This window comes from Podarcis vaucheri, assembly GCF_965113315.1.
Source record: "Podarcis vaucheri genome assembly, chromosome: 5".
In the NCBI taxonomy this organism is placed as follows: Eukaryota; Metazoa; Chordata; class Lepidosauria; order Squamata; family Lacertidae; genus Podarcis; species Podarcis vaucheri.
In genome coordinates, this window is record NC_138763.1 from 75253764 (window position 1) to 75269439 (window position 15676).

A 15676-nucleotide genomic window follows, 5' to 3' on the forward strand; every position below is an offset into this window, starting at 1 on the left:
TTATGACGTTTACAACATGTTTTCCTGAAACCGTTTTTTAAGTGTCTAGATCCAGCCAAAGTCTGGTTCTGGAAAAAATATAAAAGTTAGCAGCTGTTAGAAGATCCCTTCACACCTATTTAGCTGTTGATCTCCTTCACAACAGAACTCAGTGGTTGACTGAAGACTTTAAAAAGCTTATTTCCTGGAACAGTAAAAACCATTCCTTGTTATACTTAAAAAACAACAACAACAGGTAATTTGAAGCTTGTGGCTGCCTCAACATATTTATGAATATATGCAAACCTGTTGTAGGACGACATTGCCAACTTTAGATTATGTAGGCCCACTCTGCCATGATCCTTATCTCTGATACAGGAAGGTTTTTTTGAGGGGGAGGGAGATGTTTTTTGTTCAAAGATAGTTTAATGAAAATCCCAAAGCTTGAAATTGTGTTCAATCATGGGGAGCAAAGTATATCTATCATCAGTGTCAGGTAATCGGATGCTGGATTTGACAGGCAACGGGTCCCAAATTTCCTGTGACATAGTGCATAAATACAGGGCATGTTTTGTATGAGATCTAAAAGCAAATGCTTATTTCTAAAATGTGGGTTTGCTTGGGAATCTGACATTTCGTAGCTCTGTGTTAGAGATTTAGTCTCTTTTTTTGTATCATACACTTTTCCAGATTCAACACTTCCAAACTTCCCTGCAGATCAGAACACATCTCCCACTTGGATTGCTCACAACTCCAGATTTTGCAGTGCATTTTCTATGGGCAAAATGTGCACACAGTACATATTTCACATGATGCCAATGCTTTTTTGTGACAGTATTTGCTGTTAACAGAGTAGCACCACCTCTCTTTTTTTCTTTTTTCTTTCTGTGTATGACAGGCATTTTGTGCTGTTGCCCACAGCACTTTTACCCAGATGGGGGTGCCAGCGCTTTTTTCTTTTGTCCCCCCCCCCCAAAGCAGCACTGCATAAAAAAATACATACATGTAAAAGCTGTTGTAATAAGTGCAGCGCAAATCAGAACAAAATGCACCCTTTGAAACGTAATTTCATGCCACAGGGCACATCTATAATCAAATGCTAGCAACATCCATAATGGGACAGAATTAGCTGCTGTGTCCATCTCTGCTCTGTATCTGTTTCATCAACATTATAAATTCCACACAAAAAAATTGCATTTGTGTGTGTGTGCATGCTAGCTTTTTATGGGCTTCTTCAAGGCCACTTTTCTCCTTTCATGTGCTTCAGACCAAACTTGGAGCAGATAGCCATAGCACTCATGGACACCTTATTGAGTGCAGGGTGATCAGATTACGAGGCATCAAGTCTCTGAAGCAGCTTCTCAAATCAGGTATTAAGTCATTAGTCCACTGACATTTTAGGGAGGAAAATGTTACCAAGGTCCATGTTCCTTTGAACCTTTTCAATCCTGACTGTGCCACTTGCTGAAGCCTCACCTGTACCTTCTTTTTACATTTTCATTCTCTCAGATGATCACAAGGGTAGTTTGGAGGTGCAATGCTGAGCACTCTTGGCTCTGAACTTTCATAATACATGGGGACACAGTCTTGGAAATTAAACCCATTTTTGACCCATGCTAAATTGACTTGTAATCAGAGGGAATGATGACACTGCAGCAATCTTTTCCCACCAGCATTTAAAAGAATTTTTCTTCTTTAAAAAACCAGCAGAGAATTTGAACTTTTCTCTCAGTAGGTCAAGATATTAAAAACGTAAAGGATGGAAATAAGAGTCATGGAGGGTAAAGGTTACAGAGATTATAGAAAGGTAATTTGAGATTTTTTTAAAAATGCCTTATCTATAAAATACATTGTCACTTTTAATCTGACAAAACTCTGCCCTTTCCCCGATCCAGCAGTCTCTGGTTTCGAGACATAATGTGATGTTTAAAACTTTTTGTTGGCATCATTGTAAGGTTAAACTTATACAGCCACTTTCCTAAGGTTTATGTGACAACACATGGTAATTAAAATAATGACTTTTTTGAGCAGGAACTCACTGGAACTCAGCTCTTGCAGCTCTCAGGTGGGTGCCATTGCCATTATAAGTGAACATGGGAGACGTTCATGGTGAGTTCTGGCACCTCTTTTTCTAGAAAAATAGCACTGATTAAAACTAAGCATTTTTTGGTATAGTGTATGACAGGGGTTGGCAAAGTTTTTGTGGCTTGGGCCAGTTCACAGTCCTGCAGACACCGCAGTGGGCCGGAGTGCGCATGCACACACACATGCACAAACGCTATTTCCGGCGCGGAGGACACGTGTGCAGCTTCCCATTGGCTGCAGGAGCTTCCTGCAGCCAATGGGAAGCCTGCCAGCATTGCGGAAGGCTGTCCCTGAGTGGGCAGCGGGGGTCCATGGGCCGGTTAAATGACCCCCATGGGCCGCTTGTGGCCCATGGGCTTTAGGTTGCCGACCCCTAGGGTATGATAATCCTACATCTTTCGGCAGAGATAGAGAACTTGTGGCTTTCCAAATATTGCTGGACACATCCCATCATCCCTCTGAGAAGTTGGAAGCCAGGAAATTCCCTGGTTACTTCAAGTCAATATGTAAAATTCATCTCCCTGCTTGTTGCAGCTTTTTGCACCTAGTGGTTATCATGTCACAATGCTTCAGTGACACAAGCCAAAATCAGCAAAATTTTCTGTCTTAAATAAACCGCAACCTTGTCAAAGTCTAGACCAGGGAGTAGAAAACCTGAGACTCTATGGAAGTTTTTAGCCTCTCCAGTTCTCATAAGCCCCACCTAACATGACAGGATGATGGGTACTGTAGCTCAACAACATATGGAATGTCGCAAGTTCCCCAGCCTTGAGTCTGACTAAGCATTTCTGTGCATCCTTGTGTCCATCAACTAGCTTCTTCCAAGAGAGTGAAGTGAGGCATCCTCCATTAGCTCAGGTAAGGCCAACTGCTATTTTGCTCCTCCTCTCCCAAAACCACCTTCATCAGCTGCCATCACACCTGGATGAGGCAGATGGAGAAATGACACAGCCAGAAGCCCTCAGAGCAACTGCCATTTGGCTCCTCCCCCTCCCAGAACTGTCTCCCACAACAACCATTCCATTGGCCATTATGGGACTTCATGATGTGTAATCCTATGAAAGCACTGACACCTGCATAAGCTTAGTTTCCTTCTTCCTCTCATCAAATTCCCATTTGTATCCCGTCTTCTGAGATTGCAGGCCATTATTATAAAACATAAAACACCTTGAGTGCTTGGCAGAGTGGTGGCATATCAGTGTAGGAAATAAATACGCATATTTGGAATTAGCTGAAACGCTCACACCAGATGAGTCAAATTGGTTTTAGAGATTTCACCACAACGAGCACAATACAATATAGATATAATGCTGACTTTCCTCTACCTCCTATGTTAGTTTCTAAATCAGGAGCCTTTGAGCAGGCTGACAGTTAATGACAGCTTAGAGCCAATCCCTGGGCTGCTGACCTGCTTTGGTCTGTTCTGTTTCCTTGCCAGCAGCTTGAGCAAAGAGAGTAGTTCAGTTGTTGGGCCTGGAGCTGAGAGGATTCTCTGCTAATCCTTTCCAGCCTGGTGGGTTCACACCTCAGAATTATAGCAGCAATATGTCATCTCTCCATGTCAGTAGACATTCAGGTCTAAATAGACCCCCTTGGGCACTTGGCAAACTCGTCCCTTCCACAAAGGGCAAGGATTTGCAGAACTGGATGAGCTGGAAGGAAGCTGCAGCAGCGTTGGGTGATAATAGCGCGGACTAGGTAGATATAACCCATCGCCATTTGCATATTTTGTCAGTGAACTGAATATAACCATCTGTGAAAGAAGATGGCTTCCAACAGGTGAAATGAAACAACTGTCACGTTGAGGGAGGACTCAAGATAATGCTTTTGGAACACCAAGGCAATATGCTTGGACAGAACATCTGTGTCGAAGCATCTGGTACGGCTGGCTGTTTGCATTGCAGGAGTTTTGTTTAAATATGAAAGTTAGAGAGAGCAGGAGGGTGATTTGCAGTGCCGAGCACACAGATTGCTTGATGGATGGTGTGCAGAATATTTTCCTGACAGATCAACTAAGGAAAGTTATTCAGCTTAAATTATATTTTATCTTTGGTTTCATGCACAGTGATAGAGGAGAATCTCATTTGGTCTGCATTTTTAAGTGAACTGACCTAATTTGCAGCTCCTGGACTAATCCATGAATTAGTGCTATCTCACTTTTCTGAATTTTGCCGTATATTTTTAAGCTAAGGGGGGGGGGGAGATGTAGTATTGGTGAAATGAAATTTGGTACAATGTATCAAATTTCATTAAGCATGCATGCTTTAGAATATAGTACATCTAGAAATGCTAACACTGAGATAAAATATGTATTTAAATGTGTCAAAAACATATTTAAATTTGAGTTTTTGTATTTTATTTTAAAGTTCACACATTAATGCACAAATGGAATGAAGCAACCTGATGAACAACTACATCTGAAATTGACATGGTCTGAAAACAGACTGATCCATCCATTCCTAACCACGACTAGCATGCAGTGATATTTGAAGAGAATTTGACAGCTCATCTTTAGGTGAAACCTCTGAAGAATTTTTGATGAAAGCCAAATTTTCAATTAGAACTCTCAATGGGGTTTCATGCATCCCTTCTTGGCACCAGAAGAAAATTCATAGCAAGTTTAGACTCTTCTGCGTGTAAAACCGCAGAGCAGGTAAAAGACAATAGGGCTTTCAATATGTTAGCAAAAATTTATCAGGAAGCTTTCACACATCCCTAGTTATAGGGATGGACTGAGGAAGTTTCTTGAAGTCACAGAACTATTATTGTTCACACATCTCTTCTACAACAGATTGAAATGACAGAAATTCCAGTTGAAAAAACGAAACGAAAGGAAGGGAGACGTTAACTTCATGTGCCATTGTCACCTGTCGAGCCCTGTGTGAAATCCTGGAGAGCTGCTGCCAATCAATGTAGACAAGGCTGAGGTAAATAGATCAATGGTCTTACTCAGGATAAGGCAGCTTCCTGTTTTCTTATGTTCCTTCTAAACCACCAACATGAAGCATTTTTAAGGGGTGGAAACAGATTGGGATAACATTAGAATGGTATTTATGTACCAGTGGGTACAAACATTCCAGAGATTGCTGGATTCCTGTCTTTAGGAATATACCCTCCTGCTGAATCGGATCAGGGATCAGGGATCCTTCCATATTTGTATTGTCTGTACAGGCAATCCCCGTTTTGCGCGGGGGTTATTGTCAGGGAACTGCCATCAACTCAGAGGCGAGAGATGGAAGGGCAGTTGTGTTATAGGAAGCCTCCGAAAATCCTGCGAAGTGGAGAAGAGGCACAGGGAATGCTAGGGAGAGCCTCAACACCGAGCCAGAGTCTTGCCTGTTTACTCTCGAGCAACCACACCAGCACTTGACAGTTATGTTCTGGACCCCAATGTGCATCAGCGGAATGCACGTAAGCCCGCTCTGCCACACCTCCCCTTGCTGACCCAAAAAGATTCCATTGAGCACATGGATTGATAATATGGACAAATTAGCTACATACGAATGAATTGCATGTCGACGCAAAATAAGAATGGATAAATATGAAGAAATCTGGAACAAATATTTAAGCGATAAGGCGGATAGTGGTGGGAAGAAGGGGGAGGAGAGAGAGGTGGGAAAATATTGTTAAAAAGGTGTAGTCATAGGTATAACAGTGAATTCAAATCTGAATTGTCAAATTGTGTTATTATTGTTATTATTGTTTTTGTTGTACAGTGGTACCTCAGGTTACATATGCTTCAGGTTACATACACTTCAGGTTACAGACTCCGCTAACCCAGAAATAGTACCTCGGGTTAAGAACTTTGCTTCAGGATGAGAACAGAAATCGTGCGCTGGCGGTGCGGCTGCAGCAGGAGTCCCCATTAGCTAAAGTGGTGCTTCAGGTTAAGAACAGTTTCAGGTTCAGTACGGACCTCCGGATCGAATTAAGTACTTAACCTGTATATGTCGTTTGAGGTTGTTTGTATCGGAAAAATGATTAAATAATTTTTTAAAAAACCCTCCCCTTGCTGACCCTTAATGCCCTTTTCTGAACCTTTTCATCACATCTTTACAACATTTTGGGCTACTTCCAGGCTTGGTGCTGCGATTGCATGGTAATTGCGTGTCACTCAGATGTGCCTCAGTCAGTTGTTACCTGTACTGACTGGCAGAAACTCTCCAGGGTTTTAAACAAGGGTCTTTTCTAGCTTTGCCTGGTGATGCCAGGGACTTAGCCTTGTGTTCTTCTACTGTGTTCTTCTACTGACCTACACCTCTTTTCCCTTTCAGAACATTTCCACGGAGCTATTCCATTCATAGGAAGAGCTACTGCACCTCTTTGTTTTCAATTGAACTTGTTCTACTCTGCATAGCACTACAACAACTCCACGAGATACAAAAATTATTACTTTAAATTACATGTATTCAGAAGGTGTTTTTTAAATCTTTATGTCATCTCTGCTTGGGGGAGTTTGGCCAGGGAGTTCTAGAGAGAACATGAGCTACTTACTCGGTGGAGCATGGAGTGCAAAAGAGATGAATCCTTCTCTTCTTAATAGTACAACAGGAGTGGGCTATGAAGCACATTATTTACTTCAGTGGTCCCATTACTGTATGCCTCATTACATCTGAAGACTGAACTAGCATTTTGAATGTTCCGGCAACAGTGGAAACGCTCGCTTCCATGCCAGTGCATTATTGCCGGTCATCATAAATAACAACTTTCCCAATTTCCCAATATTGATTCATCCATCTGTGTATGAAAGGGATAAAGGCAGCAAAAATAACACAAACAGCAAAGAGAGCATCTCCCCCTCATAGCACAGTTCTTATAAGGGGCTGTCCTTGGGACCTGTTCTGCCAAAGGTTTTGGCTTCCAAAGGTAGTACAGTGGTACCTCAGGTTAAGTACTTAATTCGTTCCAGAGGTCCGTTCTTAACCTGAAACTGTTTTTAACTTGAAGCACCACTTTAGCTAATGGGGCCTCCTGCTGCCGCCGCGCCGCCGGAGCACGATTTCTGTTCTTATCCTGAAGCAAAGTTCTTAACCTGAAGCACTATTTCTAGGCTAGCGGAGTGTGTAACCTGAAGCGTATGTAACCTGAAGTGTATGTAACCCGAGGTACCACTGTAGTTCTTTTGGATTCAGACAGCCATTGGGATAGCTCAGTCGGTTAGAGCATGGTGCTGATAATGCTAAGGTTGCATGTTCGATCCCCTTATGGGACAGCTGCATATTCCTGCAAGGCATGGGTTGGACTAGATTGCCATCGGGGTCCCTTCCAACTCTGCAGTTCTATGATTCTACCACCAGAGTTGCTCTTTAACAGGTTTATTTAAAAGATTAGGAAAATAAAGAACAAAGCAAGAAGCTCATATCATCTTATGACCCTTTCTGCTGCTGGAGAATCCCCTCTCTTCCAAGGCAGACCACAGGTTCAAACTCCTCACAGGTAATGTGTGCAGCACCCGATATCACCAGTGAGGTCTGCACTGAAATTCTCACTGGACCTAAGTGGACATGAGCCTTTTATACTATCTGGTAGTGCTGGTGACCCTTGATCATCTGCGTTTGAGTCACATTCCTACGACCCTGTCAATGCTGATGTCCGGCAAGGTCTGAGGAACAGTCAAAACAAAATGCTGATTACAAAGAGAGAGAATGATGAGACGGTTGGAACATTCCCATGCTAGTCTACAGAGCACTTTAAGAACCAGGTGGCCCTACCTTTAAACAGCATGTGGCCCCACATCTCCCGTAGGGAGACCTTTCTATAATAATTGCTGATTCTAGCAAAATATGACCAACTCTTTCAGAACTCTAGTCTACAAATTGTAATATTATAATTATGAGCAAGTGCCAAGTCTGGGTCTGTGCTTTTAGGTACCTTTGGGGCATTAACTGGGAGATTGTGGCACATCATTCCTCCTCAAAATACAGTGGTAGTGGTCTTCCAGATATGCCCCATTACAAGGCCTTCTTGTATTGAATTGAAGCAATAATAATAATAATAATAATAATAATAATAATAATTTATTTATACCCCACCCATTTGGCTGGGTTTCCCCAACCACTGTGGGCTGCTCCCAACTGAATATTAAAAACACAATACAGCATTAAACATGAAAAACTGCCTTCAGATGTCTTTTAAAATAAGATAGTTGCTTATTGGCTTGACATCTGATGGGAAGGCATTCCACAGGGTGGGCGCCACTACCGAGAAGGCCTTCTGCCTGGTTCCCTGTAACCTCACTTCTCGCAGTGAGGGAACTGCCAGAAGGCCCTCTGGAGTGGTGGAAAGGGATATCTAGGTTTGTGAACCATGTAAGAAGAAGAAAGAAAGAAAGAAAGAAAAAAGCCTGTGTATCAGAGGTGGGATGATCACAGAAACCAATTTAATCCTCTGGAAACCACAACAGCAGACATCTCCTTAATATTTTGATGCAGGAATATAATACTGCATGGAGCTTGACTGTTTTATACATATTATACATATATGGGGGTGGGTTGGCATATAGTCAGGCTTTAAAATCAAAACAGCAATAACACATAAGTGACTTGGACATAAGGGGTGTTGAATACAAGAGGAGACAAAGCTTGAACAAGTTGGAAATGCCATACTCCATGTAGAAATCCATTTATAATGGATTCCTGCCCTGTCCCATTTAGATAAACTTTTGAGGAGATAGGGGAAACCCAAGCAATAGAACTACAGAGAACAGTACCTAATTCAAGTCCTAATTCATGTTATCCTGCTGTACTGAAAAATGTGATATGGTGAAACTATTGGGTTGTAGCTTACCTCTCTCTGTGTTACCAGTAAGTCAAATACACCATAAGAAGAAAGTGTTACAAGAGAACTGACTGCAAAGTTATTTACTGATCCTTAGAGCCCTAAAGAAATTTCAAATGTATTCAAAATTCAGCAAAGTTTCAGAAATAATCTGACACATAGAATTGCAAACATTTTCACATTTTCACAATTCCTTTTTGAAACTCAACCTCAAGAGTTACATATTTTTAAAATTGAATTGTAGTGGTGTGATGGATCTACCAACTCTCCTTTAAAACATTCATTTCTAATAAAATACCTTTTAATTATATCAGCAATACATCACTGAGAATCTGTTGTGGGGAGCATAACAGAAGTAAATTTCAGCAAGAAAACTCAGGCTAGGAGAATTTGATTGAGAATTTTTTGCCCCCAAATTCCTTTTAGCTCTCGCACTGTTCTTGACTCAAGGCACAACAGACAATCAAAACTAGCTGTCCACATACAGAGATAACTCCATGCTCTTCCCTGATTTAATTTAATTCCCTGAGGTAATGTAATACAAAATACAGGTAACAGCAAAGCTCTGTTCTGTGTATTTATCTGGCACTAGACTGAAAATACTGGAAAAATAAGCCAACATTTATTAGGCTACACAACTGTATTTTGTACAGCTGTTCATATTGCTCATAATAAAATTGTCTTTTGACATCTGTTTCTTCTCCTATCCTTTCATGTAGCCATATGACAGTGCATAGGTTATGCTAGGGCAACTGGTCTGCTCCTAAAGATGTACAGGCAGAGTTTGCTTTCTGTTAAACACCATTAGATGAACACTGTCACTTTCCCCCTGCCTTAAGAGCTGACACCAGTGTGTGACCTATTCCACAATGTTCATGCCAGAAATTTCTGTGCCTCAGTGCTTATGTGACTTGCCCCAAACAAATGCATCAGAACAGCAACATGATTCTGACATGTCCATGTGCTGTCTGTATGGAGGAACCCATCTCCCAATCTTTTCTACACACCAGTGAAATTGCTGCGGGATAAGTATTGCCAGTTATTAAAACAATTGCAACAAAAAACATTGAAATGCAAATTCCCTCTGAGGAAGTAGAGCACCTAGTATCAGCCAGTAAATAAACCACAATGACTTTCATTGTTATGCTAGCTTAGTGCTCTCTGTGGGAAAAGTAAAGTCCACTATAATTCTAGGAAATAGAGTATTAAAAATAACTATTTGTATAGAAAATGGATGCCCTGGGTGCACTTTCCCAATAACATATTGTGCAAAACTTGGATCCCGACAGATCCAGTTTTTCATCCCAAATTGCACTGCTGAAACATCCATGCATTTTGGCGTTCATTGCGAATGTTTACAGAATCAATACACAACTAGATTATAATTTCTTTTCCTTCCTCCTTTTTTCCTGTATATCAGCATGTATCTTTAAAATTGTGCCTTGATAGTTATTGGTTTTAGGTTCTTTGTTTTTACTTTGCACTGATAGAGAAAATACTGTAATAAACAGTAGGTGAAATGTGCATAAGGCTGAGAAAATAAACTTTAGTGTAAAAGTGTCAGTGTAAGAAACAGCCCATGATATTCTGTCAAGAGATTTCAGAGTCATGGTTAAGTAGTGACTAGCGCCTGAAAGCAAACCAGCTGTTTGAAATGTAACGGTGTAATCCTGTACTGTGTATTCTTAAACAGACATGCATCACCCAAGTCTTCCCAGAAGGAAATTCCATCAAGTACAATGGGATTTACTCCCAGGAAAGTGTGTATAGGATTGCTGCCTTACTCTCAAGCAAGCCCAATTGAACCCAGTGGTAGTCTCTTCCAAATTAAAAATAAATAAATCACCCAGTGAATTAGGCTGTAAGGCCACATTTTTGCATTGCTATTATGTTGTTGCTACCAACCCCTTCACCCTGATGGGGCTCTAGGGAATAAAAGCAATGCTTGTAATCTGATAACTACAGTTCTAACAGGGTGGTCCAAAATAATGTGAAAATGAAGTCCCAGTCACATATTCAGAATGATTTTCAAAACAAACTGAGATGTGTAAAGCATGACACAATCATTTTTGTCATAGCAACTTAAGAATACATTATTCCAGACATTTCCAAGCTTTTTGAGTCCACAGCTCCCTTGATCAGCTACATTCTTTCTGCAGCACCCCTGTGGGGCTCAGAAGCCCAGTTATGTCACCCCTTGCCTGCAGAGCCGGCAGCCCCTCACCTCTTTTCAAACATCCTCCCTTGTGGAGTGTTCCCTCAGCCTCCTCTCCTCTTTCCACGGTCACCTCAGCTCCTGGCAAACAGCAACCCCTGGCCAGCCCCAGAGGCACCATTCACCCGGGAAGCTTGTAGCCAGGATTGCTGCAACAAACAGCCGTGCAAGCTTTTGGGAAGCAGAAGGGCAGATGGCATCAGAGGAGGAAGGAAAGGAAAGTGGGACAGAGGCCAGTGTTGCCTGCAGTAACCCTGACCATCATTCAAAGCACCCCAGGGTGCCACGGTACACTGGTTGAAAACCACTACCTTATTCAGTGAATGTCCTTGAAGTAAGAATTATGGACAAGCACTTCTTCCATGCCTGTTATGAATGGGAAATGAAGGTCACTGTGTGGCCCAGGGAACCTTTATGAAGGCAAGAACAGAGCCTTTGTCAGATCCTTCTAATGTGCTATTGCAGAGTTGCTCCAGTGTCTAAGTTTCCAAGACCTTTACCCTCCGTGTCCCTTGCTTCAGAGATTGGGCCATTAGTAAAGTCTTCAGCTGAAGAGATTTTCCTCTTTGCTGATGACCTGCTTGCTGTGAGGTTTTGTGGAGGTACAGATGTTCATTCTCAAAAAAAGGGGAAGTCCATTTTTGACTTCTTGAAAAACTATAGTCTATTGATATCTTAATCGTTTGGGTTACTTGGGAGGCTTGGTGGTGCCAATAGTCTACAGAATTTCTGAGAGATTTGAACCAGTTGGGAGTACCAGGTTTTCTGCAGACCTTTCCCCCATTGTTCATTGCCACTGACCTCTGCCCTGTGAGAGATACTTGGAAAAGAAGGGTAAAAATCCATAGTATCTATGTTAATTTTGATCAGTAGGTTGGACAGTTGTAACTTTAGCTCACCCTTCTGAAGTGAGTCAGATATTCAACTACTGTGAATGACAGGATTTGTTCTACGAAATCCACAGTTAGGTGCCATATAGTGTGAATTAGTGCTGTGCCTATCCTCCAGTTTCTTGAAAGTTTTCTTCCTCTGTAAAATGCCTTCCCCCTTTTTTGTCTCATTCTCACAGCACTTGAGAATTTCTTTAGAATTTCAGTCAGTTTGAGGTTTTGAGCATAACTTATTATTGTGAGGTGACCAAGGGTGGTGTATGCGTTTTTTCATCTGGTAAACTTTTCTCTAGCATTCTGCAGCCTTCCCAGCTGCTCATGTTCCTGATCTGAAAAAGCTCTATGGAAGGAATTAACTCATGGGATGTCCTCCCCTGGGCTTTGATTGCATGAGCAACTGGGAGGGCTTCAAGAGTGATGATTTGTAGAATAAATGAAAGAACACCTGCAAACACTTGTTGGCCACCTCAAAAGTCAAGTAAAAGTGCACCAAAAACAATGTACAGTGGTACCTCGGGTTAAGAAGTTAATTCGTTCTGGAGGTCTGTTCTTAACCTGAAACTGTTCTTAACCCGAGGTACCACTTTAGCTAATGTGGCCTCCCGCTGCACTGCTGCTGCACGATTTCTTTTCTTTTTTTATAAGATATTTATTAAAGTTTCAGAAATAAAAAAGAAGTTACAATAGTAATAATAAGAAAAAGAAAAAAGAAAAAAAGAAGAAGAAAAAGAAAAAAGAGAGTACAAAATACGAAAAAAGTAAAAACAATTAAAAACAAATCAATCTTTCCATATCTTGTCTTTCATTCACTTGTTTCCCTGCTGCTGCACGATTTCTGAAGCAAAGTTCTTAACCCAAGGTGCTGTTTCTGGGTTAGCAGAGTCTGTAACCTGAAACGTCTGTAACCTGAAGTGTCTGTAACCCGAGATACCACTGTACCCCAATCATGAAATTCTCAATGAATTTCTCTCTTGTCTTTAATAATTTTCACTGGAGAATGGTAAAAAAGGCAGAAATTTTCAGAACAGCACTAAGCTGAATGTTCTTTCTCTGACGTAAAATTGAACTACTTATGAACAACTAATAGTTGGCAAATGTTACATTTTTTAATGTTAGATGTGTTTCATTTTTTAAAAAAACACCTTAATTGCAATTAATGTAAAACCATTAGTACAATAAAAAAAAAACAATCCAAGTTGCAAAACAGATGTTTTATGAGGTATGTACTCAGGTATGTTCTTTTTATTTCAAGTGCTCATGTATGTTCTTCCTCTGAAAACATGACAAGCCTCTTATAATCAAGCATCCACCTGAAGCAGCTGAACACACCTGATGCCACAGCCACACTCCTACTTTTTGCCTTCTCTTTGTCACTCTAAGCTCCTAGCCATCTCCTAGTCAGAGCACCTGTCCCTTGCAACAATACCCCTGTAGCCAATGCTGTTCATGTATGAGTTTGTTTATGTTGGTTCAAGGAAAAATATAGATATAAAGGGAGAATTCCTAGATGCAAAGATCCAAGTTTGGGGCAAGTACTCTTTGGTGAGTGAAACCCCAGCAGAGATTTAAAATAACCAAATATGCAGCAAGTAAAGCATTAAAATATAGGCTGTTAGACCTTTAAAATATGCCCTTGTTAGTTTCTTCCAAAGTTCTCCTCTTCCCTCAGCATAGAAAAAAACAGAGTTTGGCACGCAAAAAAAGGTTTACTTACAAGCTATCCAAAGGTTGAATTCAGGTGATTTTCCATACAGCATTCAGAAAAAGTTGCACAGGCAGTAAACTAAGTTTAGCTCCAAAGTGCTGAAAGTTCCTAAATTACTGGTGTAGGAAATCAAGAGTGGCTTGTAAGAGCTATGTATTCTGAACTGCAGCAATCAGCTCAGAGCTCCTCAAATGCTGAGCTTCTCTGGTAGACTGGGGGTTGAACAACAGGCTTGATTACCCATTTCCTCCCATGCTAAGGGGAAGTGACCTCACTAAGCCTGGCAGGACTGCTTATTCTATGGTATTAACCCCTTCATGCATCAATTCATGCATCAATTAGACTTAAGCATGTTGGTTATATGAAGTTAGTTATCCCACATTCATGGATCACTGCCTTGCCGTGGCGAAGGGGCTTGAATAACTCAGAGAAGCTATGAGCTATGCCATGCAGGGCCACCCAAGATGGACAGGTCATAGTGGAGAGTTTTGACCAAACGTGATCCACCTGGAGCAGGAACCGGCAAGCCACTCCAGTTTCCCTGCCAAGAAAACTCCATGGACAAAGACAACAGGCATATAAAAGTTATGACGCTGGAAGATGAGCCCCTCAGGTGGGAAGGCGTCCAACATGCTACTGAGGAAGAGCGGAGAACGAGTACAAGTAGATTCAGAGCTGATGAAGCGGCTGGGCCAAAGCCGAAAGGACGCTCAGTTGCAGATATGCCTGGAAGCGAAAGGAAAGTCCAATGCTGTAAAGAAAAATATTGCATAGGAACCTGGGTAAGTTGGATGTGGTCAAAAGTGAGATGGCAAGAATAAATATTGACATCCTGGGCATCAGTGAACTAAAATGGACGGGAATGGGCGAATTCAGTTCGGATGACCATCACATCTACTACTGTGGGCAAGAATCCCGTAAAAGAAATGGAGTGGCCCTCATAGTCAACAAAAGCGTGTCAAAAGCTGTACTGGGATGCAATCTCAAAAATGATAGAATGATCTTGATACGAATCCAAGGCAGACCTTTTAACATCACAGTAATCCAAGTTTATGCACCAACTACTGGTGCTGAAGAAACTGAAATTGACCAGTTCTATGAAGACTTACAACACCTTATAGAAATGACACCAAAGAAGGATGTTCTTCTCATTATAGGGGATTGGAATGCTAAAGTAGGGAGTCAAGAGATAAAAGGAACAACTGGCAAGTTTGGCCTTGGAGTTCAAAACGAAGCAGGGCAAAGGCTAATAGAGTTCTGCCAAGATAACAAGCTGGTCATCACAAACACTCTTTTTCAACAACACAAGAGACAACTCTACACATGGACATCACCAGATGGGCAGCATCGAAATCAGATTGATTATATTCTCTGCAGCCAAAGATGGAGAATCTCTATACAGTCAGCAAAAACAAGACCTGGAGCTGACTGTGGCTCAGATCATCAGCTTCTTATAGCAAAATTCAAGCTTAAACTGAAGAAAGTAGGAAAAAACACTGGGCCGGTAAGATACAATCTAAGTCAAATCCCTTAAGAATACACAGTGGAAGTGAGGAACAGGTTTAAGGATTTAGATTTGGTGGACAGAGTGCCTGAAAAACTATGGATGGAGGCTCGTAACATACAGGAGGCAGCAACTAAAACCATCCCAATGAAAAGGAAATGCAAGAAAGCAAAGTTGCTGTCCAACGAGGCCTTACAAATAGTGGGGGAGAGGAGGCAAGCAAAATGCGAGGGAGATAGTGAAAGTTACAGGAAATTGAATGCAGATTTCCAAAAAATAGCAAGGAGAGGCAAGAAGGCCTTCTTAAACGAGCAATGCAAAGAAATAGAGGAAAACAATAGAATGGGAAAAACCAGAGATCTGTTCAAGAAAATTGGAGATATGAAAGGAACATTTCGTACAAAGATTTCCATAATAAAAGACAAAAGTGGAAAGGACCTAACAGAAGCAGAAGACATCAAGAAGAGGTGGCAAGAATACACAGAGGAATGGATGAAATGAAAGAAATGGATGTCTCATAT

At 41.3% G+C, this 15676-nt stretch overlaps 1 protein-coding gene and 1 long non-coding RNA gene across 13 annotated transcripts in view; one reads left to right on the forward strand and one right to left on the reverse strand.

Moving 5' to 3' along the window:
- LOC309532295 (uncharacterized protein) overlaps window positions 1–15676 on the reverse strand; it is a 472441-nt gene that overhangs the window by 340705 nt on the left and 116060 nt on the right. For 6 of the 11 annotated variants that reach the window (XR_014219712.1, XR_014219713.1, XR_014219714.1 and 3 more), the window contains exon 1: window positions 2986–3792. The exons of 4 other annotated variants lie outside the window; for them this stretch is intronic. Coding sequence is in view for 2 of the 7 variants with exons in the window: in XM_082222532.1 (XP_082078658.1) it covers window positions 2986–3108 (123 nt within the window). In the remaining 5 variants the exon portion in view is untranslated. Of the gene's footprint in view, window positions 1–2985; window positions 3793–15676 lie in introns of those variants that run through there. One more of the 11 variants, XR_014219699.1, reaches the window with a different exon arrangement.
- Window positions 1715–6466, forward strand: LOC309532349. 2 transcript variants are annotated; one of them, XR_014219793.1, is made up of 4 exons: window positions 1715–2922; window positions 3800–3943; window positions 4856–4991; window positions 6339–6466. It is a non-coding gene; the product is annotated as an uncharacterized lncRNA (long non-coding RNA). The 2 variants fall into 2 exon arrangements; XR_014219794.1 differs by lacking the exon at window positions 3800–3943 and having other exon boundaries at window positions 1724–2922.